The 26,791-nt window shown below is 58.2% G+C and overlaps 1 protein-coding gene across 3 annotated transcripts in view; it reads left to right on the forward strand.

Moving 5' to 3' along the window:
* CLIP2 (CAP-Gly domain containing linker protein 2) overlaps positions 1–25,778 on the forward strand; it is a 75,001-nt gene extending 49,223 nt beyond the window's left edge. For 2 of the 3 annotated variants that reach the window (XM_086692297.1, XM_086692299.1), the window contains 12 exons: positions 877–1,074; positions 1,898–2,001; positions 3,616–3,676; positions 9,494–9,598; positions 11,342–12,277; positions 14,222–14,279; positions 17,576–17,659; positions 18,654–18,810; positions 20,610–20,769; positions 22,400–22,582; positions 22,849–22,911; positions 23,761–25,778. In XM_086692297.1, the coding sequence (XP_086548423.1) occupies positions 877–1,074; positions 1,898–2,001; positions 3,616–3,676; positions 9,494–9,598; positions 11,342–12,277; positions 14,222–14,279; positions 17,576–17,659; positions 18,654–18,810; positions 20,610–20,769; positions 22,400–22,582; positions 22,849–22,911; positions 23,761–23,772 (2,121 nt within the window). In that variant the 3' untranslated portion in view covers positions 23,773–25,778. The remainder of the gene's footprint in view (positions 1–876; positions 1,075–1,897; positions 2,002–3,615; positions 3,677–9,493; positions 9,599–11,341; positions 12,278–14,221; positions 14,280–17,575; positions 17,660–18,653; positions 18,811–20,609; positions 20,770–22,399; positions 22,583–22,848; positions 22,912–23,760) is intronic. The other variant, XM_086692298.1, reaches the window with a different exon arrangement.
* Positions 25,779–26,791: the final 1,013 nt, after the last annotated feature.

The raw sequence follows: 26,791 nt of genomic DNA on the forward strand, positions 1-26,791 counted from the left end.
TTGTTTTTTGTTTTATGTTTATTTATTTTTGAGAGAGAGAGAGCAGGAACACAAGTGGGGGAGGGGAAGAGAGATTGAAACAGAAAATCCTAAGCTGGCTCCAAGCTGTCAACACAGAGCCCGATGCAGGGCTCGAACTCACAAACCGTGAGATCATGACCTGAGCCAAAATCAAGAGTTAGACACTTAACCGACCGAGCCACCCAGGCGCCCCATCCCTCTGTGGGGTTTTTGAACAAAGATGAAAGCTTAGGGGTGTCTGACTGTCTCAGTAGTGTATGTAACCCTTGATCTTAGGGTCATGAGTTCAAGCCCTACATTGGGCATAGAAAAAGAAAAAAAAAGATGAAAGTCCATGTCTTTTAATAGAGAAGATTGATCCATTTACGTTTATTGTTATTTTTGTGTTACTGATTTATCAGTAGCCTAACCCCTTTCCTGGGAGTTAAGGAGGGTCATACGGATATAGGACAAGTGATATGGGTAGAGGGTAGGTAATACAGGTGCAGAGCAGGGAGTTGAAAGGTTGCCACAGTCACCCTGGGTGAGGGGAGAAGGTGAGGCTGCCCTACTGGACAGAGGGTCTTCTGTGCAAGCCCAGTCTAGGTTGGGGGTCTAGGATGTCTCCAGAGCATGCAGTCCAGGTGAGGGAGGCCACCGTGAGGCAGAGCCCAGGAGCCGTGACCGTCAGAGGCCGTGACTCTCCTGAGATTTGGGGAGCGTTCCTTGGATCTCAAACATCACAATTCCCCCCTGCGTAGATTGTCTAGGGCACTGGCGGGGAGGAGCAGGACCCTGGGAGTTGAGGGGCTCCAGCTGTCATCTGGATGGTACTCCAGATCCCTGAGTCCTGCCTGCACCCACGCCTTCCTGCAGCTCACGGAGACCTCTTCGCGTTATGCCCGCAAGATATCGGGCACAACTGCCTTGCAAGAGGCGCTGAAGGAGAAGCAGCAGCACATCGAGCAGCTGCTGGCTGAGCGAGACCTGGAGCGGGCCGAGGTGGCCAAGGCCACGAGCCACATCTGTGAAGTGGAGAAGGAGATCGCCCTGCTCAAGGCCCAGCATGAGCAGGTAGCTGGGCTGGTGGGGCGGTGGGGGCACCCAGAGGGCGCCAGCAGCCTCCCCGGGCCAGTTCTGTGAGTCACCCTCATGCAGAGACAACCAGGGGTGTGCAGAGGATACGAAGACTCCTCCTCCTCCTGATGGATCCGGAACCTGGGTGTATCGTGCTCTTTCTGACTTGCTATAGCGGGAGAGTTTTCTGGGTCACGGAAAATTCTTCCCCGTTTGAACGGCTGTGTTGCCATCCATCATGGGCCGTGTCCTTACCGACGCAGCCCGTCCCCTGTAGTTGTTCAGGTTATTTCCAATTAATTACTTTGTCTGAATATACTCGTCTACACGTTTTTTGTTTACAACCATCCATGTTCCAGATCGTGCCCTCAAGTAGCTCCACGTGCTGGATTTCAGGGAGGCGAGCCCTTGCCCGTAACCTTGAGTCTCCTGCTGTCCAGTGTTTCCTCTTCCCTGATGTAGATGTTTGTCTCCTGCGTGAGAGATCCTTCCTGGGTCCCCGTCCCCGTTTGGAGCCTGGCTCACCCCACCCTCAAGTGCTGGAATCATTAAGGCCAGGCTCTCACAGAGGCCTTTAGCAGACAGCAGAGTCTTAGACCCTTAGGGGTTGAGGGACATGGAGGGGATTGGGGACTGGTGGGCCAGAAGCTGACCTCTGCCATGCCCGGCACTCAGCCGGGCCCTCCTCCCTCGCAGCTTGGCCCACGGTCTGTGCCTGGCCAGCTGGCAGGGGCGTGGTGGTGGCGGGAGTGGCCTCTGCCACCTGGAGCCTGGTTCCGGGAGGAGGCTGACCCCGTCCCGGCCCTTGCTCGGGGCCCAGTATGTTGCAGAAGCAGAGGAGAAGCTGCAGCGGGCCCGGCTGCTCGTGGAGAGTGTGCGGAAGGAGAAGGCAGACCTGTCCAACCAGCTGGAGGAGGAGAGAAGGTGTGTGCCACCCCTGCCCTGGTCCCGGGGGGCACTTCTCTTGGCCTTGTTAGTGATGGCCAGGCGGAGCCCGGGCTCAGGACCTCCGCCACACCCTGGCTGTGTCACCCCAACCAGTGGCGTGAGCCCCGCGGGCCTGCCCCTCATCTGCAAAGTGGGGTGATGATCCCCATCTCTGCAGGCTGGAGGGAAATGCCCCGCCTGGGAGTCACCACGTCTGTCCGCTGCTCTCCATCCAGACTGCGGGGGGGCGGGGGGTTCGCTGAACTAGGGGTTCTCCCATGCCCCAGACCAGTTCACATTACGGAGCACCCCTCTGGGCTGTGTGCTGTGTGTTCGGCTCCCAGCTCGTCTGCGTCTGGAGACTGAGGCTCAGAGAAGCACCATGTTTCGAGGTGTCAGCCCCCTGCTGAGTGCTTTCCCTGGTCCCAGGTCTCTCTCAATCCTACCACGAGCCCAGGAGGCAGGTATCGCCCCCGTGTCACAGATGAAAACACTGAGGCTCAGAGCAGGCGAGGGATTCGCCTGAGGCCACCGGCCTGCTGGTGATGATGCGGTTCTTTCCCTCCTGCCTCAGTGACGAGCCGGGACTGTGGTTCCCTCGGTGTAGGGCCTCTGGCCTGACTTGATCCTGGGTCACCCGATGGGACAGAGCTGACAGGGGACAGGGCTTCTCCCGGCCCGGGGCTTCTGTCTCCTGGCTGATATTCAGATTTCTGTGGCTCCCTCCGCTCCCCCACGCCTCAGGCAGCCCCCACCCTCAGCCCTCGCCTTGGGTCTGGGTTTGGGCTTTCAGCCGAGGCCTGTGAGCCACAGGCTGTTGTTACGGTCTGACTTGGAGAGAGAAGAGTTTATTTATATCTGCCTGAGACTGTTCTCGGGGCCCACACATCTGGTTGCCATGGCGACACGCCTGATGCTGACAAATAAAAACTTGAAGATGCCCCGGGGGTTGTGTTCAGGGCCCTATACCTGCTGGGTGACCTTGGGCAGGTCTCTTGCCCTTTCTGGGCCCCATTTCCTCACCCATATGCCGGGAGCTGTCAGGAGGCCCCGGGAAGAGCAGCTTTGTGAGCTGTTACCGTGTCTGTGTCTCCCCTGTGCTGTCTTGGCGTGTGGGTGGGTGAATGTGTCTCCCGGAGGGTCCCTGCCAATGCCCACAGCGGGGCAGTGGGGGCCCTCATCACGGAGCAGCCCTGGCCGATTTTGAGGGGAGGGGATGAGAATGAGGTTGGCAGGGGAAGAACCCCCCCCCCCCCCCCCGCTTCCCTCTGTCCCTGCAGACTGGTCTGTTCGGTAGGCAGTGAGGTTCCCAGCGCCACTGTGCTTCCATTTACAGCCTGTTCTGCCGCCCGGTCCCACCGCCACCCTAGGGAGGAAGGACGTTGGCTTCCACACCCCCATTTTAGAGAGGCCAGCGGCCTCTGAGTAGAGCACACGGTGGGAATTTGGGAGGCCCGGAGCTTTCCAGGAGGCTCTGCCCCCATCAGCCATGACCCTGGGACAGTGCCTTCTGCGGGGTCTGAGCACCTGGTGGCCTCGCCCATCTCTGCCGTCACTGGGCGAAGCCCACCGCTCTGGGCGACGCGCGCTCAGCCCCGTCTCCCCCTGCAGGAAGGTGGAGGATCTGCAGTTCCGAGTGGAGGAGGAATCCATCACCAAGGGAGACCTGGAGGTAATGGCCAGAGGACCGCCCCTCCCTGCCTCTCTCCGCAACCCCGGCCCAGCCCTCGCAGGGCAGATGGTCCTGAGGTCCAGGCAGCAACTCTGGCCCCTTGGGAGGGGGCTGGGGGCATGTGGGGAGAGAAACCCAGGAGGGTCCTCTGGGAGAATGGGGAGGGGGCAGGTCACAAGAGACTTGGGTGTCAGAGGCGGGGTGGCTCAGCTCCAGGAGCCCCAGAGGGGCCGTGGTTCCTTTTGTTTTGCACCTGGGCGGGATGAACTGAGTATCCCCAGGATGAGGCCTGAGGACATAGTGGCTGGACTCCCCTGTCCCTTCTTTGTTGGACAATAGTCCTAAAAGGTATCCCTTGGGTTCTTGGATTCCAGGTGAAACTTTGGCTGGGGGTAGCTTGCTGTTGAGTCACAGAACTTGTAGATGGCCAGACAGCCTCAGAAAGCCAAAGGTTGTCACCCAGGCACGGGGCAAGGCAGCAGCCCCTGGGACCAGGACCCAGGACTCCTGGTTCCTGAGCTCAGCCCATAAGGATGACCAGTGATGGCACCTCAGTTACAACTGCTGGACGGGTGGTCTGGGCAAAGGTGAACCTTCCGCCCTCCATTCCACACCCTCCTGAGCTGAGGGACAGGGGATGCTCCCATCAGTCAGTAAACGTCCCCCGCCGCCCCAGCTCTCCTCACCACACTGTGCGGAGACCTCGGGGCTCACGAGGCCACAGTTGGGCGGGCAGGAATGGCTCGCTGCTTTGGTCCTCCCTGCTTCCTGGGAGGCGACAAGGGACGAGGACTCCTGGAGCTGTCGGATGGGGCAGGGGACAGTGATTCAGTCCTCCCCACGCTGGCCGGGCCCTAACTGACCTTGGACAGCCTCTTCCCTTCCTGGGCCTCAGTTTGCTCATCGGGAGGGACATGTGTGATCTGTATAGGGTCACTGCCAGCTGCCCCTCTGGGAGCAGATTTTGTTGCCTGAGCCTTTTTAAAGGATGGATGTTGGGGTGCAGCCCCGATGTAGGAGCCCCAGCCTGGCGTTAGGACGATCTGTTGTACGTCTCCCTCTTAGCCAAGGGTACCGGTCGCGTGGTTGCGTCTGGCTGGCTTTCCTGCTGGGCGGCTGCCCTCTTGCAGGAGTTGGGGTGGGCTTCTGGCAAAAGCGCCCGTGGTCGCAAGGGACAGAGACCCCTGCTCACTTCGAAGGCTACAGGGAAGTGTCACCAGCAGTTCAAGGACGCAAAGCAAGAAATAGCCTCAGGAGCCAAGCCAACCCCTTTTCTTCTCTGCTCAGGGACTTCCCTCTTCTCTTGCTTGACTCGTGCTCAGGCTGCACGTCTGTGTGTGTGTCTCTCTCTCACTGTGTGACTCCTGGCCACCCCCCCTTCAGCTGATACTACAGCTCCAAGTGGGGGACACAGGGAGGGACAGTAATAGACAGCAACAGTCAAAGGGGCACTGGAGTCGCCTTGCTGCTGCTTTTGTTATGATCTTATTCGTGACGACCATAACACAAATGGTCCCAACGTTCCACTCATCCCCACCCATCTTAAGAGTCAAAAATAAAACCCAGAACATTCCTGCGAACTCCTGGTCTCCCTCCAGCTGTCACCCCCTCTCTCTGCTTGTCCCCCTCCTGGCCTCACTCCCCAGTTCCAGCCTCTTAGCCTCCTTCCTGATCTAAATGTTGGCCTGTCCAAGGGCCCGTTCGCCCCTCGGTCTGCGCTGCCCCTGAGACCTTCCAGTCCGTGTCAGTCTGTGTCCTCTGTGAGCCCGTGATGCCTCCGGTCTCCCCCCGAGCTCCACACCGGCGTGCCTACTGGCCATCTCCGCCAGGAGCAGGGGGCGCCCGCCACCTGCAGCATTTTCCTGGGGCGGCTGTAACAAATGACTGCAACTCGGTGGCTGAAAACAACACAGACATACTCTCTCACTGTTCTGGAAGCCAGCAGTCTGAAATCAAGGGATTGGCAGGCTTGGCTTCCCTCGGAGGCTCTGAGGGAGAATCCGTTCCGTGCCTCGCTCCCAGCTCTGGTAGGGTCACTGGCAGCCCTCGACGTTCCTCGGCTTGTGACCGCGTCACTGTCTCTGTCGCCGCATGGCCCTCGTCCCTGCGTGTTCCCGTGTCTCTGGCTTGGCCCTTCTTATAAGGACACCAGTCCCTGGGTTTGGGGCCACCTTAGATCCAGGATGACTTCTTCTTCACTAACCACATGCGGGAAGACCTTCCAAACAGAGTCCCATTCTGAGGTTCCGGGTGAATGTGAGATGTGGGGGGACGACGTTCAAGCCAGTAGAGCGTCCCAAACGTGCTGTGTGTTCCTGCCCCCCATGCCCTCCGATACCCAGCTCAGCAGTTGGGCCCACGGCTGATTCGTCTTGAATCTTCTCTTTCCCTCATCTCTCCGTCAAACAGTCCTCTTGACCTTGACCTTGCTTCTGAAATTACCTTCTTCCCCGCGGCCACCTACCCGGGCCAGGCCACAGCACCTCGCCTTGGACAAGTGCACCAACCCCGACTTGGCACTTATGTCTCCTCCCGTGTTCTTCCACTGCCCATTCTCCATGCTGAAGCCAGACACCCTAGCTTGTTAAATTTTTTTTTAAGGTTCATTGATTTGTTTTGAGAGACAGCATGAGCGGGGAGGGGCAGAGGGAGAGAGAGAGAACCCCAAGCAGGCTCCGTGCCGTCGGCACAGAGCCCGATGTGGAGCTCGAACTCACGGACCGTGAGATCATGACCTGAGCCGAAATCAGGAGTCTGACGCTCAACCAACTGAGCCGCCCAGGTGCTGCTACAGCCTTTCGATTTTTAACGGTGGGAAAGTTTGAACCTACATAAGTAGGTTCATTCGCCCGTCAGCGGGCTTCAGTGATTATCAACTCACGGCCAGTCTTACCCTAGCTACCCCCACCCCCAGCCCTCTCTCGTGTTATTTTTAAAGTAGACCACAGACATCTGTCCGAATCTCTTGAAAAGGTAGACCAGACCCTGCCCCTTCCCTGGTCACCCGTCCGGATCCACGGCCCCAGATAAGCCGAGGCTCTTTCAGGGTGGCCCAGAGAAGACGCTTGGACCCAGGCCTTGTGCACCTGTGCTCCAGGCACTGAGCTGCTCTGACGCCCCCAGCTCTGCCTCTGAGCTTCTCCGTGTGCTGGTTCCTGCTTCTGCTTCAGGCCTCGCCTCTAATTGTATCTCAGAGAGGCCACCTCTGCCTCTCTGCTCTTCCCTCCGTCCCCTGTGCCCCCTGCCCGGTGCCTTGTCCCCGGGTCCGACCACAACCCGGAGCCTGGTCAGTAGTGCTGCATTGTTTGCGTCTTTCCCCGCGATGGGTGCCCTGCAGGGGCCGGGACCCTTTCTGTCTCGCTCACCCTTATGTCCCCGCTGCCAGAACAGGTCAGGAGTGCGGGGAAGTGCTTCTCCCAGGGTGGCGACCCCAGGCCATGGGTTGCGGACGTGTCTTACGGTTCTGGAACAGATCTTTGCCACCTTGCATCAGGGAAATGTGCTGCCTCCTGAGTGGGGACGTCGGGTAGCCGCCTTAGACGTGACCTTCTTGGGGTTTGGTGGTGGTGGTTCAATCATCCAGGGGTTTCGTGTTATGATTTTGCTAGTTACTTTTCACTTGCATGGGAAGCGCACGGTAACACTAAGGGCCGGGCTTAGGAACTCAGAACCTCTTTGTTGATTTGTGCTGTGTGAGACCTCAGAGAAGGTCACGAGCGGTGATGTGTGCCTTTGACCTTCGGGAGCCCCCAGGGCAGGTGGGGAATCTGCTCCCCCCATTAAAGAACGTTTCCAGGCCTCAGTTACCCGAGGGGTACCCCAAGGCGGTGGCTCTGTGCCTCGCAAAGGTGCGGACACAGGGTCTGCGAGGGGAAGACGAGCTACAAGTACAGGGCGTGGGTAAGGCTTGGCTGAGCTCCCGGATTTGAGTTGCGGCAGGAAGTGGGAGTCCCCGACTTCAGGACCCTCCTTCGATGGCCCATGTTGCTGCTAGAAATCTGTGTCTCCCCCCATGGGGTGAGGCCGGCTCAGGGGAAAAGACACCTGTCCTGACATCTGGGGCGTCTGAGTTGTGGGCCTGCCAGAGTTGTGTGATTCTGCACCCGAGGCTCTGACTCTGGAGTCGCCGCTCCCTCCTGTGACACGGGGAGACAGCTGAGACGCCCCTTATGCGGGGGTTGGGTTCTAAAGTTAGCGCACCAGACAAAAGTCGCAGCCACCCCTGCACCGCCTCGCGCAGCTTGACCGTAGCTTTACGACCATCGACTCCAGGGGACCCGCGAGTGACAAGCGGGAACGTGGTGGCCTCGCTCCTCCCACCCTGCCCGGTGTCCCCAGAGCAGATGGAAGACCAGGTCCTTCACCCCACCTAAAATCTAGCCTCTAAGGCTATTTTCCGCCCTCCGGGGTCCGGTGGTTGCATTTATCTTAAACAAGCATCTGAAGCAATTACACTGGACCCCCCTGTGCCTCCATGGAGACCCCAACCCGCAGACCAGGAGTCTAGAAGTTGGGAAAGTGGTTGATGGGGCTGGGTGGGGGGTGTGGGGAGTCCTGTTGGGAGCACCAAGTAAAGCTGCCTTGAAATGTGGAGCCACCAGGCATGCGCCACCTAGCGTGGGTCCCGGGCAGAGTGGCGGTGCCCAGCCTCTGTGGGAGAGGAGGGTGGGCGCGAGGCCCCGGAGACACCACGGTCAGCCTGTAATTTTCTGGAAGAGACGGAGCATGGCTGCTCGTTAGCGCTGTGGCCTGCCGCCCTCTTTGAGAGAGAGAGAGTAGAGTACTTTTTCACTTGTTCCTTTAGGAAAACTTGCAGACATAAGATCACAGGCCAGAGGACGTTAACATCTCTCTAGCTCTGTATGAATGGCAAGCGTGTTTCTCAGATGGGTTTACACTGTCCCCGTCACCCTTGCCAGAGACGGGCGTGTGTGTGGCCAATTCCCGCCTCGTCGGAATGGCCACACAGATTGGCCTTAAACTGCTTCTCCTGGATGGGGGAGGCTGAGGAGGACTCTCTGGCTTCTCCCCACGATGAACTTGGGTCTCCAGATTGCCCCGGGGGCCCTGGAGCCGGCACCCTTGGCCCCTGCCACCCTCGCAGATCTGTTAGAGGAAACCCAAATGCCAGGCTGGATGCCCTCAGAACGTCGGGCTTTGTTGGCCTGTGAAGCTAGGGCAAAAGCATTCTGGTGCTTTTGGGAGACCGGGCCTCCTCCGCGGGGCCCCCGGGGGTGGGCACTGACCCTCCGGGCTCTGGGCAGGGCAGCAGGAAGCAGGGCCTTGCGAGGGGGGTAGAGAGACTTTTTTAAAACCTTCCCATTGGATTGGTTCCTATACTTTCAACTCAGGCCCCCGGGGCCAGGAGTCCTGGGTTCATTTGCTGACACATCCATCCTGAGGGCCTCCCGTGTGCAGGATCCTGTGCCTAAAATGAGCAGTAGCCCGATGGGGAGCGCGAGGAGGCTGGGACCCCTCCCCAGAGCCACCAGGGGAAGGACTGACCACCTGGGGAGCACGGCAGGAACCGCGGGGCCCTCTTGCCACCCTCTCCAGGGGCAGGGTGGCTGGGGCGGGGTTGCGGCAGCCCCTCCTCTGCCATGAAACCCACCCAGCCCAGTCCCCTCCCCAGACCTCCTCTGTCCCGGAGCCACCCTCTCTCCTTGACCCGCTCTCCTGTCTTGTTCACGGAAGATGACGCCGCCTCTCTCTCTCTCTCTCTCTCTCTCTCTCTCTTTTTCTCTCTCTTCCTCTGGCTTCCTCTGCCCTGTACTCCTCTCCCCTGGCCCGCCTCCCCACCCGCCCCGGGTGGACCAGACCCAGACGCAGCTGGAGCACGCGCGCATTGGGGAGCTGGAACAGAGGCTGCTACTGGAGAAGGCGCAGGCCGAGCGTCTGCTCCGGGAACTAGCCGACAACAGGGTAACACCGCCCTCCGGCCCCATCACGCCTCCTTCGGCTTCTCTGTTTTATTATTTTCTCTGTCTTTGGCTGCTTTCCTCATTGTTTTGCCTTCTGAGCCCCTTCTAGGAGGGAAGTCGAGGCTTGGGAACCCTTCCACCCCATTGCCATGTGACGCCCGTTGGGGAGCAGGGGGTCTTGATTGTCCGGGACTTCGGGCCCCGGCTCAGGGTCCCACTGGCTGGGAATGTCCTGTGAGACCCCGCCCCCCCCACTTGCCCCATGTGCTGCCACAGCAAGGCTTTGTCATGTTCAGAAATGGGGTGCCTCTCGGGAATGTCCTGCCCCTTGTATGGGCCACCTCCCTTCTCCCTGGGCTGGGGAGGCTGAGGAAGGCGGGCGGTCAGGGGGCTGCAGACCAAAGTTTCTCTAGCCTAGGGTTTTTTTTGTTTTTTTTTTTTATGTTTATTTATTTTTGAGTGAGAGAGGATCCAAAGCAGGCTCTTCACTGACAGCAGCGAGCCTGTTGCAGGGCTCCAACTCACGCACCTTGAGATCATGGCCTGAGCTGAAGCTTAATCGCTTAATCGACTGAGCCACCCGGGCGCCCCCTAGGGGATCTTAACTGTGGTTGCAGGAGGGGCCAGACAGAAGGACCTGGGGCTTTTGGGGAGTGGAGGTGTCCATAGGGCGTGAGGTTCTGTGTCAGACCCAGGGTGGGGCTGGTGAGATACAGCAGACTAGGGAAATGTCTGCTGGAGCAAGGGGGAGGTCCTGCCAAGGCCCAGGTCCGGGTTCTGGGCCCAGCTGGCCCCTCGGTGCCCACCATACCTTTCCCGGGGCTGGGCCCCCTGTGCAGGTACCCACGTCCAAACAGCTGGCCAGCCCAGCCCAGCTGCGGTTCCGGCAGTGGAGCTAAACAGCCAGCTAGCAGTGATTAGTTCAAACCATCTGAGCAAGGAGGGCTGTGGGGCGAGCCATGGTCGGTTTCTGCAGGCCCGCCTCGGCACGCGAGTGTGTGTGTGTGTCGGGGGGAGTCTGGAGACACACACGGGTCCCTTTGCATACCCTGGCCATTGCTGGGTGACCGTACGTGCTCGTGTGGTACACACACATATGTGCATGGAGGCTCTGCCTGCAGAAACCGACCCAGTCACGGTTGACAGGCTGGAGCCCCCCACACTGAGGCGCCTTGATCTAGGGTTCAGCCTGATTATAAAAACAAAAGCAGATTTATTGAACTACAGGTCACCTTCAGAAACAGTTTTAAGTTAGCGAAAGACTTAAAACGTGTCGATGAATGTACTGTTTCCAAATCCATGACCACTGTCGTGATCCAAATGGGTTCTTGGAAGACGGAGCCTCTGATCTCAGTTTTCCATCAGGAGGTGGGTCTGGGAGCATTAACTTTGTACCGCCTGAATTAAACCAGACCCTTCTCTGGCCAGCCCCTCCACGAATCGACCCATCCGGCTGCCAGATAATGCAAAATTCCCTCCTAAAGAAAGCCAGAACCTCCAACAAGTGGTTTCTTTTAACCACTGATGTGTCCCAAGCCACCAAGGGCAGCGGGGACCGTCCCGTCCCAGAATCACAGGGCCGCAAGCCCAGGGAGTCCTTCCGGAGGCTGGGACGCCCAGGCGGGGTGGGCGCCCTTCCCCTCCACGAACCTCCCCCGCGGGGCCGGGGTCCGTCCTTGCTCCGGCCACGGCCCCTCGCCCTCCCGCCGGCCCGCTGACCTCGGTCTCCCTCTCTCCCCGGTAGCTGACCACGGTGGCCGAGAAGTCGCGCGTGCTGCAGCTGGAAGAGGAGCTGAGCCTTCGGCGCGGCGAGATCAAGGAGCTCCAGCAATGTCTGCTGCACTCGGGCCCGCCACCCGCCGACCACCCCGAGGCCGCCGAGACCCTGAGGCTGCGCGAGCGGCTGCTGTCGGCCAGCAAGGAGCACCAGAGGGAGAGCGGCGTGCTGCGGGACAAATACGAGAAGGCCCTGCGGGCCTACCAGGCGGAGGTGGAGAAGCTGCGGGCGGCCAACGAGAGGTACGCACAGGAGGTGGTGGACCTCAAGGCCAAGGTGCAGCAGGCCACCAGCGAGAACATGGGGCTCATGGACAACTGGAAGTCCAAGCTGGACTCGCTGGCCTCGGACCACCAGAAGTCCCTGGAGGACCTCAAGGCCACCCTGAACTCGGGCCCGGGGGCCCAGCAGAAGGAGATTGGGGAGCTGAAGGCCGTCATGGAGGGCATCAAGATGGAGCACCAGCTGGAGCTGGGCAACCTGCGAGCCAAGCACGACATTGAGACCGCCGTGCACGTCAAGGAGAAGGAGGGGCTGCGGCAGAAGCTGCAGGAGGCCCAGGAGGAGCTGGCGGGGCTGCGGCAGCACTGGCAGGCCCAGCTGGAGGTGCAGGCCAGCCAGCACCGGCTGGAGCTGCAGGAGGCCCAGGACCAGCGCCGCGACGCCGAGCTGCGGGTGCACGAGCTGGAGAAGCTGGACGCGGAGTACCGGGGCCAGGCGCAGGCCATCGAGTTCCTCAAGGAGCAGATCTCCCTGGCCGAGAAGAAGATGCTGGACCACGAGCTGCTCCAGCGGTCGGAAGCCCAGAGCAAGCAGGAGGCCGAGAGGCTGCGGGAGAGGCTTCTGGTTGCCGAGAACAGACTGCAGGCCGTGGAGTCCTTGCGCTCATCCCAGCACGGCAACGTAGGCGGCCGCCTCTCCTGCCGGGCGGGAGGGGGCGGGGAGGGCGGGGGGAGCCCCCACAGTCACGGGGGCCCCGGTGTCGGCCGGCCCCCTCTTCCCAGCCAGGCCCGGGCGAGAACGGAGGGCACCTCTCGTGCCTCCATCAGTAGTGCAGGGTGACCGTGGGGACCCGAGGTGGTCTGAGCTGACCTGGCTGGGTCCCCGCAGCCCAGGCCTGCAGAGGTGCGTACCCCAGCACAGAGCACAGGCTTCCTCCCGATCCCCGGGTCTCTGCGTCTCCCACACGTGTCCTACTGCGCAGGCTCTCGGCCCTCCCCCAGGAGCCAGCAGCCGGGAGCTCCGTGGGGCTCGAGCTCTGCCTGTCCCCGGGGGGGGGGTGTCCCGTCTCCCACCCTAATGCCGACCCAGGTGACCCGAGCTGCGGGTGGCTCCCTCTCGCCAGTCCTAATGAGCCCGAGCAGCCGTCCAGCGGCCACAGTGTGGGGGCCTCCAGAGTGGGCGCTGGGAGGTGGAGGGGGGTCAGGACCGACGTTGCCTTTTCTCACCTTAACTCTTGCTAGGTCAGCGTTCGCTCTGTTTCACAGATGAGCAAACCAAGGCTGAGACGGAGAAACTTTCCCAGGGTTTCCCGCCCACCAGAGGCAGAGGTCAAGTCCAGCCCCACAGCTGGAGGCCAACAAAGGGTGCCCAGGATGACAAAAGTCAAACCCTACCCGAAGGACAGCTGGCAGCATGGTCATTGCCTTCATACGGGCCCTGGGGCTTCGCGAGCTTCTGATTCCCCTTGTGCCTTTGAACTAGAAGTTAGCCTTCCAGCAATAAGGAAGTGTTTGGGAGTTTCAAGGAACAGGATACCTTTCTCGTAAAAGGAGCCCTGCCTGCATGATGCCTTGTCCTCCCAGGGTGGCAGCCTTTCTGCCCCCTTTCTCCCAGGGAGGGACTGTTTTAGCAAGTGCTGTCCCAGGATCCTGGGCAGAGAGAAAAGGAACAGTCTCTGAGCAGCTTGTGTGCAAATGGCCTCACTGCCTTCTCAGAGCAGGGGTAGTCAGGCCTGGGACCCCAGCAACTGGACTCCTGTAGCAGAGGAGGTTTCAGACTGCTGTGGTTCCAGAGGACAGCCCCTTCCTCTCGGTCACAGACCTTAGGCCGAGGAGTGGGCGGTGATCTCAGCAAGGCCCTTCTCTTCATTTCCACACAGCTGGGGCCTTGGCCGGGACCCACATGACTCCCAGATGCAGAGGTTTCAGTGCAGAGACAATGGGCTGAGACTTAAAAAGGGGCTTGGGGATGTATGAGCAGAAGTATGAGCGGCAGGTTGATGGAGGTGACTGCCTGCTCAGCTCTGGGCCCGTCTGATCCACAGTGTTAGACTGGCAGACAGCATGCTCAGAGGAGAGCCTGCTTGGGCAGGAGGCTGAAAACTTTTTTCCAAGAAGCCGTGGGGAGCCTGTTAATGTTTGCCATTCAGATTTTTTTTTTTTCTTAATTGGTCTTTTCTTCTTTGGTTTCTGGGTTTATTATTAAAAAGTAGCATTTATTAAAGTTCCTCGGGAGCTGGCCCCGGGGCCGCCCTCGGACAGCCGATGCTTCTTTTACGGGTGGAAACCAAGGCTGGGATTTTGCCTCTGGAAGGTGATGGAAATAGACTTCCAGGACTAATCTCTGTGGGCGTCCCAGGGAAGGAGACATCTGTTTAATATAATAGACGTTTTCAACAAAGGAAGGAGTGGGAGGTGTTCACACGGAAGCTGCACAAACAGCCTTCGGGGGCGCTGCGGGCAGGCGGGGGTCCTCTCTTGTCAGGGAGGCAGGACCGAGAACATCTCTGCTCCTTGCCACCGTACCAAGTCCCTGAGAGCCACCCTGTGTAGGGGTGAGGTGGGCCGGCTGGGGCAGGGGCAGGGGCAGGGGCCAAGAATCCCTCTTACCAGAGCCTTCTTTCAGATGATCGAGTCCAACGACATTTCAGGGGAGAAGGTCAGGATGAAGGAGACTGTGGAGGGTGAGTGGCTGCTGGGCTGGGTGGGACCCTGGGCTTTTTGTTTTACATCATCTGCCCACCCTCTGCTCACCGCCTCCCCCCACCCCTGTCCCCCCTCCGCATTGCCGGAGTTCCCTCCCTAAAGGCACCGCGTTGGCCAACCTCAGTTTACTTTCCAGACACGTTTATGCACATCCAAACCCGTAAGTACCGGATGGTGCCACGCCTCCCTGCTGTCCAGCCCCCCTTTCTCCTTTGCATTTAATGATGCCGCATCTTGGAGGCCGTTCTTATCAACGGTTTCCAGTCTTTGTCTATTGTCAACACTGCTTCAGTGAATTACCTTCCCCTCTTTGGGTCTCCAACGGTTTTAACTCCCAAACGCTGTGGTTCAAAGTGTGTTTCCCCACAAGCCTTACCGCCAACAAACTTCATCAGACTTTGTGACCTTTGCCAGTCCGAGTGGTTCTCCCGTGAGATAACGTCACCTTGCCTCTCTCTTATTGTGAGCGAAGCTTCCTTTCCAGTTCCACTTGGCGTCTTTTGCCCGTGTTGTTCCTCGCGGGTTGTTCATCTTTCTGTTGATTTTTACAAACTATGTACGACATTGCAAACATTCCTTTCCCCATTTGTGGTTTGTCTTTGGACTTTTCTCAGGGTCGTATGTGCCGTGCGGATTTGTTTCAAATCAGTCTTTTCTGGGGCACCTGGGTGGCTCAGTCAGTTAAGCTGCTGGCTCTTGATTTCGGTCCAGGTCACGATCCCAGGGTCGTGAGATTGAGCCCTACATCAGGCTCTGTGCTGGGTGTGCAGCCTGCTTAAGATTCTCTCCCTTTCCCTCTGCCTCTCCCCTGCTCACGTGTGCACATGGGCTCTCTCTCTCTCTCTCTCTCTCTCTCTCTCTGTCTCTCAAAAAATAAAATAAAAATAAATAGGGGCACATGGGTGGCTCAGCCGGTTAAGTGTCTGACTTTGGCTCAGGTCATGCTCTTGTGGCTCGTGAGTTCATGCCCCGCTTTGGGCTCTGTGCTGACAGCTCAGAGCCTGAAGCCTGCTTCAAAATCTTTGTCTCTCTCTCTCTCTTTCTCTGCGCCCCCCTGTCCCCCCGCTTGCACTCACTCTCTCTCTCAAAAATAAATAAACGTTAAAAATTTTTTTAATAAATAAATCATTTAAAAGTCAGTCTTTTCTTTTTTGGCTTCTGGGCTTCTTATTTTTAAAATGCATCCCGTGGTTTCTTCCAGTACTTCTTTAGTTTCATTTTCTCTGCTCAAATCTCTGGTCCACCTAGAATTCATCCTTCTATAAGGTGTGAAGGAGGAACCATTTTTCTCTCCCAAATACCTATTTGTCCTACTACCAGTTTTGAAAACCTCATTTCAAGCTCTCCACTGATTCGAATTACTAATCTTACCACCTTCAAATTCCTTTATATAACTGACTTTATTTCTGGTCCTTCTATTCCATTAGTAACCTGTCTGTTCGTGGGCCAGTTCTATAAGGTTTTAATTATTGAAGCTTTATTTATATCATCATGACCGCAAGCCTCGCCTTTCCCGCTCTGCTTTTTCAAAATTTTTTGCCTGTTCTTTCTTTTTTTTTTTTTTTTAAGCTGATGCAACATTAACATAGAATTAACTGTTTTAAAGTGAGCAATTCAGTGGGCATTCGGTACATTCACGGTCTTGTGCGACCATGACCTCTGTCTAGTTCCAAATCATTCTCATCTCTGCAGAACGAAATCCCATACCCATTATCAGTCACTCCCCAGCCTCGGACAGCCACTAGTCTGCTTTCTGTCTGGATTTGCCCATTCTGGATATCGACATACATGGCATCCCGAGACACCTGGGTGGCTCCGTCAGTTAAGCATCCGACTTCGGCTCAGGTCACGATCTCACAGTCCGTGAGTTCGAGCCCCGCGTCGGGCTCTGTGCTGACAGCTCAGAGCCTGGAGTCTGCTTCGGATTCGGTGTCTTCCTCTCTTTCTGCTTCTCCCCTGCTCACGCTCTGTCTCTCTCTCAAAGTAATAAGTAAACATTAAAAAAAATTTAGAAGGCATCCTACAATATGTGGCTTTTTATGTCTGGCTACTTTTACTTAGCATACTGTATTCCAGGTTCATTCCTGCTTACGGCTGAGTAATATGCCGTCATACGCTACACTTTTTATCCATCCGCCTGTTGGTGGATGTTTGGTCTGTCTCCACCCTTTGGCTATTGTGAGTCGCGTTGCTGTAAGCACACATGTGCAGGTGCTTTGCAAGCGCCTGTTTCCAGTTCTTTGGGGGGTGTGCACCTTCGAGTTGCTACGTCATATGGCATCTCTGTGTTTAACTCCTTGAAGAAGTGTTTGCCAGACTCTCTTGGCTAGTCTTGCTTATTGTCCAGGTGACTTTAGAATCAGCTAATCTGGGGGCCCCTGGGGTGGCTCAGTCAGACATCCCACTCTTGATTTCAGCTCAGGTCATGATCTCACGGTTCGTGACGTAAAGCCCCGTGTCAGGCTCTGTGCTGACAGCCCGGAGCCTGCTTGGGATTCTCTGTCTCCCTCTCTCTCTCTGCCCCCGCCCACTCGTGCGTGTGAGTGCCCGTGCCCTCTCTCTCTCTCGCTCTCTCTCAAAATAAATAAATAAGCTTTAAAACAAAAATAGAGGGGCGCCTCAGTGGCTCAGTCGGCTCAGGGGCGTCCGACTTCAGCTCAGGTCACGATCTCGCGGTCCGTGAGTTTGAGCCCCGCGTCGGGCTCTGGGCTGATGGCTCGGAGCCTGGAGCCTGTTTCCGATTCTGTGTCTCCCTCTCTCTCTGCCCCTCCCCCGTTCATGCTCTGTCTCTCTCTGTCCCAAAAATAAATAAACATTAAAAAAAATTAAAAAAACAAAAACAAAAATAGAATCAGCTGATTTAGTTCCTTAAGAACTAAAATCCTATTGGTATTTATATTGGCATTACATTACATTTATAAAGTAGCGCACAGAAATGTAATGTTTCTTGCGCTTTCCATAGATTATCTTTTTTAGCACTGCTCTGAGGCTATCCAGTATCCGAACCCACACGACTGGGTGACATGGGTACCAGGACCCCAATTTCCTCACTCGAGGAAACCGAGACTCTGAGAGTTAAGTGGCCGGAGACCACGCAGTGTTGGAGTCTCTTACCCAGAGCGGGTTACCCGGAGACAGGGCTGGTGTGGGGGAGCGTTTGGACCCTGGAGGCCAGCTCTGGCCTCGTTTTAGGGTTCTCGCGGGAAGGCCACCCCCTCCGCCCCTGCACCTGGAACACTGCAGACAGACCCCTTGTCTCTCCCTCCTCCCCTAGGCCTGCAGGACAAGCTGAACAAAAGGGACAAAGAGGTGGTAGCCTTGATGTCCCAAACCGAGATGCTCAGGGCCCAAGTAAGTGGTAAGTCTCCTTCCTGCAGGGCAGGTGCGGGGGGGGCTTTCACGGGGGGGGGGGGGGGGGCCTCAGCCGGTCGGGCGTGGAGTGGGTTGGCTCCTGGGTCAGGGCGCCCTCCCCCGTTCTGCCCTGAGAGGGCACCATGGGCCAGTCCACCCGCACTGGGTTTGCACCTGAGCCGCGGTGAGAGGGCCGGTGTGGCCCCCACAGTGTCCATGAGACAACGAAGGACCCCGGCCGGCCTCTTCCCCCGGAGCCAGTTCTCCGTGTTCTCTCAGTGAACTCCACCAGGTTGCTCTCTGGTCTTGAGGACCATTTCATGGGTGACAAAGATAGAGTGGCTGCTGCCCCCGGAGCCTTTCTAGCTGAAGTACCAGGATTTCAGATTCCGGGGGAAGGATGCCGGCCGCGGCAGGGGACGAGACACAGAGGACACGAGGACAGAGGGGGAGCCCGGGGAGAGGCAGGGGTCTGGAATTGGTGACTTCGTGAACCGGCCCTGCTTCTCCCACCAGAACGCCAGTGGTGGTGTCCACGAGACGGCCCCCCTCCTGGGGAGTGGTTCCCACCCCCACTTCTGTCCAGTTCCCACCACGTTCACGTGGCCTCATTGGTCCCGGCCAAGGTCAGCTGACCTCAGACCCCTCCAAGGAAGGCTAAGGTGAAGATTTTGCTTTCCCTCGTCCAGGACACGGTCGTAAGCGCCCGGGTCCTGTCTCGGGCAGGGCGGACCGCTCCCCCGGCCCCGAAGGGCCTGCGCTGCTGTGCTTGGGGCCGTGGCCTGCTTTGTGCAGCTGCCCCCTCGGCCCCTTGCTGCCCGGCTCTGCAGGACGAGAGAGACCCGCTCAGTGGAGTGTGTGGAGTTGTGTGGTCCCCCCCCCCCCCCGAGAAACCCGGCTCCCTGCCCGGGGCCTTCGCCGCCCCCCCCTCCCCCCCGGGTGGGACAGATTCCCATGGCGATCCTGCCCCTCTCTCTGCTTTCCCTGCCGGCCGACCTCAGCACTGGAGGCGAAGTGCAAGGCGGGAGAGAAGAAGGCGGAAACCCTCCAGAAGGAGAAGCGGCGCCTGGAGGCTGAGCTGGAAGCCGTGTCCCAGAAGACCCACGACGCCTCGGGCCAGCTGGTCCTCATCAGCCAGGAGCTGCTCAGGAAGGAGCGGTGAGTTAGCCGTGGGCGCTGTGGTCCCGTCGGGCCCCGACCCTGGCGCCGCTCCACCTGCCTGAGAGGCAGGGCAGGGGCGGGGCGGGAGGGACAGGTGGCTGGCAATGGCCAGCGCCCGCCGTAGTCCCCCGCCGAGCTCAGATGCGGCCTCGGAATCCTTCTCGACACGGATCTCCAGGCAGAGCTTGTAGGCAAGATGAGTGGTTCCCAAATTTCTTGGTCCCCGCACCCCTTTCAGCACTTCAAGGTGATGAGGATTCCCCCACAGCTTTTGCTTATTGCTTCTGTATTTGCCATGTTATCAATTAAAGCAGAAATTTTAAAATATTTCTTAATCCATTTAAAAATTATAATGAGTTGGGGCGCCTGGGTGGCGCAGTCGGTTAAGCGTCCGACTTCAGCCAGGTCACGATCTCGCGGTCTGTGAGTTCGAGCCCCGCGTCGGGCTCTGGCTGATGGCTCAGAGCCTGGAGCCTGTTTCCGATTCTGTGTCTCCCTCTCTCTCTGCCCCTCCCCCGTTCATGCTCTGTCTCTCTCTGTCCCAAAGAAAATAAATAAACGTTGAAAAAAAAAAAATTAAAAAAAAATTATAACGAGCTGGGGTGCCTGGGGAGATGAAGCGCCCGGCTCTTGGTTTCGGCGCAGGTCGTGATCTCACGGTCTGTGAGTTCGAGCCCTGCATCGGGCTCTGTGCTGGCAGCATAGAGCCTGCTTGGGATTCTCTCTCTCTCCCCCCCCTCTCTGTCCCTCCCCTGCTTGTGCTGTCACTGTCTCTCTTAAAATAAATAAACTTTAAAAAATTGTAGCAAGCAGGGGAACCTGGGTGGTTCACTCGATTAAGCGGCAGACCGGCTCAGGTCATGATCTCACAGTTTGTGAGTTCAGGCCCCATGTTGGGCTCTGTGCTGACAGCTCGGAGCCTGGAGCCCGCTTAGATTCCTATGTCTCCCTCTCTCTTTGCCCTTCTCCCAACCCTAGTCTCTCTCTCGAAAATAAAGATTAAAAAAAATTTTTTTTAAATAATAATTTTTTTAAAAATCTTAAAAAGTAAAAAAGAATGTCTTACCACATGAGCTCTCTTGGGAGAATGTTTTATTTGTTTTGTTTTATTTTTTTTAATGTTTTATTTATTTCTGAGAGAGAGACACAGCATGAGCAGGGGAAGGGCAGAGAGGCAGGGAGACACGGAATCTGAAGCAGGCTCCAGGCTCTGAGCTGTCAGCACAGAGCCTGATGCGGGGCTCGAACTCACAGACGGTGAGATCATGACCTGAGCTGATGTCGGACGCTTAACCGCCTGAGCCACCCAGGTGCCCCTTGTTTTATTTTTTAATTAAACCTTCTGTTCTCTCTTTATCTTTTTTTTTAAGCTTATATATCTATTTTCAGAGAGAGAGAGAGAGTGCACGTGTGCATGTGAGCAGGAAAGGGGCAGAGAGAGAGAGGGAGAGCACAGAGCTGGACATGGGGCTCGATCCCACAAACCATGAGATCATGACCTGAGTCAAAATCGAGGGTCAGATGCTTAACCTACTGAGCCCCCCAGGGGCCCCTGTTCTCTTTTTTTTTTAACTTGAAAAACATTCCGGAAGAGACCCAGTTCTCTTGACCATCCCATCCCCAAATCTGGCCCCTCTTGGTTTCATGCCTCATGTTTCCACAGCGGCCCCTCGTGGCACAGGTGCTGTGTCCCTGTCAGGGTGGCCTGTCTGTAGGCACCCGGAGAATCTCCACAATGTGGGAACAGAGGGCCAGGGCTGACTAGCTCTTCTGTGCCCCTCACTGGCCCCTGCCAGGAGCCTGAATGAACTTCGAGTGTTGCTGCTGGAGGCCAATCGCCATTCGCCAGGGCCCGAGAGGGACCTGAGCCGCGAGGTGCACAAGGCTGAGTGGCGGATCAAGGAGCAGAAACTCAAGGATGACATCCGGGGCCTGCGAGAAAAGCTGACTGGGCTGGTATGTGGGCCAGGGGGTGGCCTGGGGATGGGGGGATGGCAGGGTGGGCTGAGGCTGCCCCAGCCGTGGCGACTGGCAGCCTCCTAGAGCCAAGTCACAGGGAGGGTTCAGAAGGCCCTAGAATCATAGGTCAGCGATGTAGCCGGTGGAGGGGCCACGGGTGACCCGTTTGCAGACGTTGTAGCCGGCCATGTGGTCGTCTGGGGGATTCAGGGCAAAGGAAGACTTCCGAAGAACTTGAGCTTGTCCAGAGCTAGGACGGACTGCTTCAGGGTGAGCGCCCCATGCAGGGGAGGAATCAAGCCAGAAACCAACTCCTTGCTCAGGGTTTGGCAGTGGGGACTCACGCATCAGTCGAAGGAGGGAGATGGGTATATCAAAGCACCTTCTGACCCTGGGGTTCTGGGAGCTGAGACCCCTCCATCAGGAGCAGGAGCCTGACTGGGCTGAGTCCCCGAGGTGGGGGCTGGAGTAAGCGGGCTGTGCGTTGAGGACAAACCTGTGGCCAGTTACCGCGCCTAGTCAGTTGCAAGGGAAGGACAGGACCCTGTCTGGGAAGACAGGCTGCTGTCCTAGGAAGTTGCTCCAAAGCCCCTCCCTGCCCTCCCGCTCAGCCGCTGGGGTTTGGCCATTGGAGGAGACAGAAGAAGGGAGGCCTTGAGGGCCGGGGGGAGGAACAGGACCCACCCACAGCTGTGGGGGCCCGTAGGGTCAAGGGCTAAGGGGTGTCACACACCCCTCCAATCCTGGCGGGTCTAGTCGGCAGGCAGGATTCCAAGGGCCCTTGCGGTCCTTGTGGCTCTGTGAGTCTGGACCTAACTCAGGAGAAGACAAGGCCCTGGGGCTGGCGGAGACTTCAGAGTTTTGATTCTGAGACTTTCCCTGAGCCTCATGGAGTGGGGGCAGTGGCATTCTGGCTCCTCTCCGTGGGGAACGGGCTGGTCAAGTTTACATGGATGTGGGAAGTTCCCCTTTACCCGGGGGCGGCCTCTCCTGTGTCTCTCTGAGCTGTCTCTTCCCCCCCCCCCCCCCCCCCCCGTGCCACGGGAAAACTGGGGAAGGGCTTGGTGGTTAGAAAACCCCCAAAGTGAGGGAGTTTTAGGTGGACGATCAGAGTGGAGCAGAAGGATCTGGAAGCATGCGGCCCAGGGGCAGTTTATGTGGGAGCAGGGAGGCTGGCGGGTGTATCTCCAGGCACCCTGGTGGGCAGGGGTCAGTCGTGGAAGACTTGGGAGCTGAACGTCACAAATGTCCTGTTGGGGAGGGGAGGAGGGTAAGAGGTGATGAAGCCGTGGATCTAGGGGTGAAGGGAAGGGACCCACCTAAAGACAGTGGGGGAGGGGGAAGGGGGGAGTGGGGGCCACCAGAAGGAAAGAAGGGAAGGCGTCCTGCATTTCAGGACCTGGAGAATCTGAAGCATCTGACAGCCTGGGAATTCAGGGCGGGGGACAAAGAGGATACTTCAGTGGGGACCCTGGAGTGGGGGAGGAAGGCCTGGCTTAGAGAGCAGGAGAGTTTCCTGCCTGGAGGAGAGACCGCCCTCCCCCCAGCACACATGTGCACAGGTATGTGCACACACACACACACACGATCGCGTGCGTACTCCCCCTCCCTTCCCTGCTGCTTCCAGGACAAAGAGAAGTGCCTGTCGGACCAGAGGCGCTACTCGCTCATTGACCCGTCCTCGGCGCCTGAGCTCGTGCGGCTGCAGCACCAGCTGATGAGCACAGAAGATGCGCTGCGGGACGCGCTGGACCAGGCTCAGCAGGTGGAGAAGCTCGTGGAGGCCATGAGGAGCCCCGACAAGTCCCAGGTGAGCCGGCGGCCAGCCACGGGGCACCGTCCTCGGGAAGCGTGGCCCTGTCCTCCGGGAGTCCCGGCCCAAGGGGTACGTGGTTGGATCTTGAGGAGGAGCTCAGACTAAGCTGGGGATGCAGCCTTGGTCCCCCGGGGTCCTGGGACCCGCGTTCTGAAGAGCCTCCGGTGGCCCCAAGGGGAAGACCTCGCCACCTAGGGGCCAAACCAGGAACTGCTGCCTGGTGAACCTCTCAGCATCTGCGCATGACTCTCCTTCAACAGGCCGTCCCCAATTCCGGATCTGCAAACGGCATCCACCAGCAAGACAAGGCCCACAAACAAGAGGTAAGGGGCACCCTGGCCCCGGGGAGACACCCTGGCCGACTCCTCTGGCCAAAAAACCCCGAAAAGCCACCAAAATCACGACGGTGCATTTGTGCCAGAGGCTTCACCGTCGGGTTGCTCACGACCTGGGGCCAGTGCAGTTAAAGTTGGCTCGGCTGTCATCTGTTCTTTTAACCTCGTGTCTCTTTTTTTAAGGACCTTCATAATAAAAGTTAAAACATGTCTATTAGGAAACGTTTGGTGGGGGGAAAGACCCAAAATAGATAAAGAAGATAGTCCTCCTGCCCAGAGGTGACCAAGGTTGACATTTTTAAATGATATCCTTCTTGAACTTTGCTGTGTGTGTGCGTGTGTGTGTGTGTGTGTGTGTGTGTGTGCATACCCAGTCGGTCCTCATTATTCACAGATTCCTTACTTGCAAACCTACCTGCTCGATAAAATTTGTGACCCCAGAATCAATACTCACGGCACTTGTGTGGTCATTCACGGACACGTGCAGAGGGGAAAAAAATTCGAGTCACCTGACATGCACATTCCCAGCTGAGGTCCGACAGACGACCCTCTGCCACCCTGTTCCTGCTCTCAAAAGTGTCCTTTCCACGGTCTATTTTGTGCCACGTTGGCCACATTTTTGTGTACACGGGCACTCGGTGCTCTTTGTGAGACCCATCTGCTCTCACCCTACCTCCTGTCTCACTACACCCCAGACACCGCAGAGTGGCTTTTCCTGCCCCGGGGCCTTTGCATGTGCTGTCCCCGCTCCCTGGCACAAGTGGGCTCTCAAACAGCCCACCCCACTCCCTTCACTATCTGAGACACGCTTGCTGATCAAGGCCTTGCTCTCCCCAGGAGAAGCACTGACCCTGAGGGACACCGTGGAGCAGCCGAGTCCACAGCAGAGCCCCTCCGGCCTGCCCCGGCGGCGCCCCCTCCAGGCAGGGGCCAGGACTGTCACTTTGGAGACAAGAACAGTGTTTGTAACGATAACGTGCCCACTGCCGCGGACAATCCCCCACCCCGACCCCCCCTGCCGGACCGGGAGGCTCCCTCAAGCACCACCTTCCACAGCGAGCGGTACAGTCCTGTCCTGGACCCCGGGACCTTCAGCCTGGACACCCTGGACGCCCCGGCAGTTTCTGGAGTTTGGGGAGGCTGAGGCGATGCGGCCAGGCCCCTCTCGAGCTGCCCTGAGGACCATCTTGGCACCCCAGGTGTGTCCCTGCCCTCCCTTTCTTCTCCTTCTCCCGGGTTCCCCTGAGACCCCAGAGAGCCATCGTCCTGGGAAAGGGTCAGAGGGGGCCCAGCTAGGCACCAAGGAAGGCAGGCCAGGCCTCAGGAGCCAGGTGGGGACCCCCTTTTCTGCAGCCACTTCCGGGCCTAAGCAGTCCCCAGGCTTCTTGCCCCCACAGGCTGAGCCTTCTTCAAACAGTGGTCCGAGACCCGTCGGCCTGTCTGCCCAGTGAGGCCCGGGTTCAAGGTGTTGGGGGCAAGGTCCTTCTCCCCCCAGCCCCCAACACCATCTCACATACACAGCTCCAAGCTGCTGGCCAGAGGGTAGCCACCAGGGCCAGGAGCCACAGTATTAGGAAAGTTCAGAAGCCCCTCTCCCCATCCCCCACCACGCACCTGGCTTGGAGCGGGGGCAGGGTGGCCGCAGGGCGTTTGGACTGGTGTGGAACGTGTCTCCTGGGTTGACCAGACGCTCCGAATCTGGGCCTGTGCCCTGCGGACACGCCCACGCAGGCTGCGCCACGTGCACCCCCTGACCCTTGGCACACGCACGGAGGGAGCAGGCGCGCACACGCGGTCGTGGGGGGTGGGCATTTGCAGTCAGCCGCGCTCAGGACGCACACGCTGGGGTGCACAGGACACACGCTCTTGGGACCGAGCGCCAGGTCTGGCAGGCCCGCGCCCACGTACATCGCAAACGTTGCTGCCACCTGGCTGCGTGCCCACACGCCCAGGTATACGTAGGTGGGTGAGCGTTCAGGGATGCGTGTGCCACACACGTGCATCAGAATGCACACGTACCAACAGCCCCCTTTCTTACCAGGCACCTGTCCAGAGCTTTGTAAGCCCGTCTCCTATAGCCAAGGAAAGAGCCCAAGGGATGTTGATGACGAGAAAAATCTAGCCGCCTCTCTCCTCCGCCCCCCGAGTCCAGCTGAGTTACTCCAGACCTGTGTGTAGCGGGAAAAGCCAGTTCAGAAAAGCCTGTAGAGCTGGAGGGCCCGCAGGGTACTGCTTTGGGCCCGCCTCCACCTCCCACAGCTCAGGGAGGGTTTTCGTTCGGGGCCGTCCCCTGCCAGAGGCTCGCAGGGGAAACCTGATGGCCCATCGTGGTGTTCCCGAAATCCGCCAGGATGGGAACGCAGGCTGTGCCCTGGGAACAACCTTGGTGGCCTTTGGGTGCTCCCAGGCACAGATGCGTGTGGCTCCCACCCTTGCCCAAACTCAGCCCATCCTGGGGGGGGGGGGCAGCCAGTTCGTCCCATCAGCCCCCCACCTCCCCACTGGCTTCTGGTAGCTCTCGCATGCGGTTTTATTAACAACAGTCTAGAAGCGATGCTTTAGTGGCCTAACCCAGAGTCAAATGCTACTCTTTCCAGCAAAATCTGGCAGCTCGCCCCTCCTACGGGAGGCACTGATTAGTCTACTAACAGCCAAAGGCCCACACCAGGAGGGGTTGAGCCCCCAAGGCGGCTGGCAGGTGGCAAAGAAGCCACTTGGCTGCGAGCATCTCCGCCTGTCCGGTGTGGGCTCAGCCGTGCCCCGTCCCCAAGCCCTCCCGCACCCTTGCCCTCCCCAAAGTGGAATTGTTGAAGTGTGGCGAGTCTGTGCTCGAGACAATAAAGCTTGTGACTGAGGTCTGGGGCCTTCGTTGTCTGCTTTCCTCTGTGGGCGCCCCAGTGCATGCCAGGAGTCGATAGTCCCATGAGCTGCCAACTAATTCCTACTCAGTTGTGAATGACTGATGAGGGCCTCGGAGGGCCTGGCATTTAAGAAGTCCGGGAGACTGCACCTGGCCTTGTCCAAAGAGCAGGAACCCAGCAGGGACGGGACGAGCACGAGAGATAGGTCAGCGGGACGGGAGGCGCGGCAAGGCGGCCGGGCAGGGCCGGGGGTCTGGATTTGAAGCTGCTGGAAGTATGACTGGGCCCAGAAAGAAAAGAACAAAAAACCCCTGACGTGCCAAATGACGAACACGAGTTCAGTGAGTTCGGGGAGAACATTTAACCTTAGCAAATTCTATCTCCTGCAGCAAGCTTTCTAGAGATCAAATGAACAGTCGAGGTTTTGCAAGCTCTGTGGTCATTTTACAGGTTTTGCAGTAGACGTTGCCTCCCTGGGAGACCGAATGAGGCTATCGAGGTTGACAGCTGAGTCTGGAAGCGTCGTGCAGTCTCCCGAGCGCTGCATCGGCACAGTGGGAGGAAGCAGGGGGAGGAAGTCCTCGGGTGAAGGGCTTAAGGAAGGGGCCGTGTGCGAGGTGTGGCCACGGCTAAGGGAACCCACCGGGCACCACTGCCACCCCAAAGGGGCAAAGTAAAGGAGCTGTGAAACCAAAAGCTGCAGCTGTGGAGGGGACCCCACCCCAGGCGGTGCGATCTAGGCGAGCAGGATCTGGAGGGTGATGAACCCAACCGGGAGCCCAGGCAAGGCAGCCTGTTGGAGGGCGAGAGGCCAGCCCCTGGGCGCACAGAGCCCGGAGAGAGGGGGTGCAGAATGGGTCTGGGGAGGGGGTGGGAACAAATGGGGAGCTCTGGGGCCTCAGATGTCAATGGGCTCTGTCGTTCCGGAACCGACCTTACCAGCCCGGCATTTTGAGATTCAGAGAGCTCCTGCAAACAGGATTCTTTTCCTCTCCGGGCTTCTCGGA

The sequence above is a fragment of the Puma concolor genome, chromosome E3 (assembly GCF_028749965.1).
Source record: "Puma concolor isolate L17-30 chromosome E3, mPumCon1.1.hap2, whole genome shotgun sequence".
In the NCBI taxonomy this organism is placed as follows: domain Eukaryota; kingdom Metazoa; phylum Chordata; class Mammalia; order Carnivora; family Felidae; genus Puma; species Puma concolor.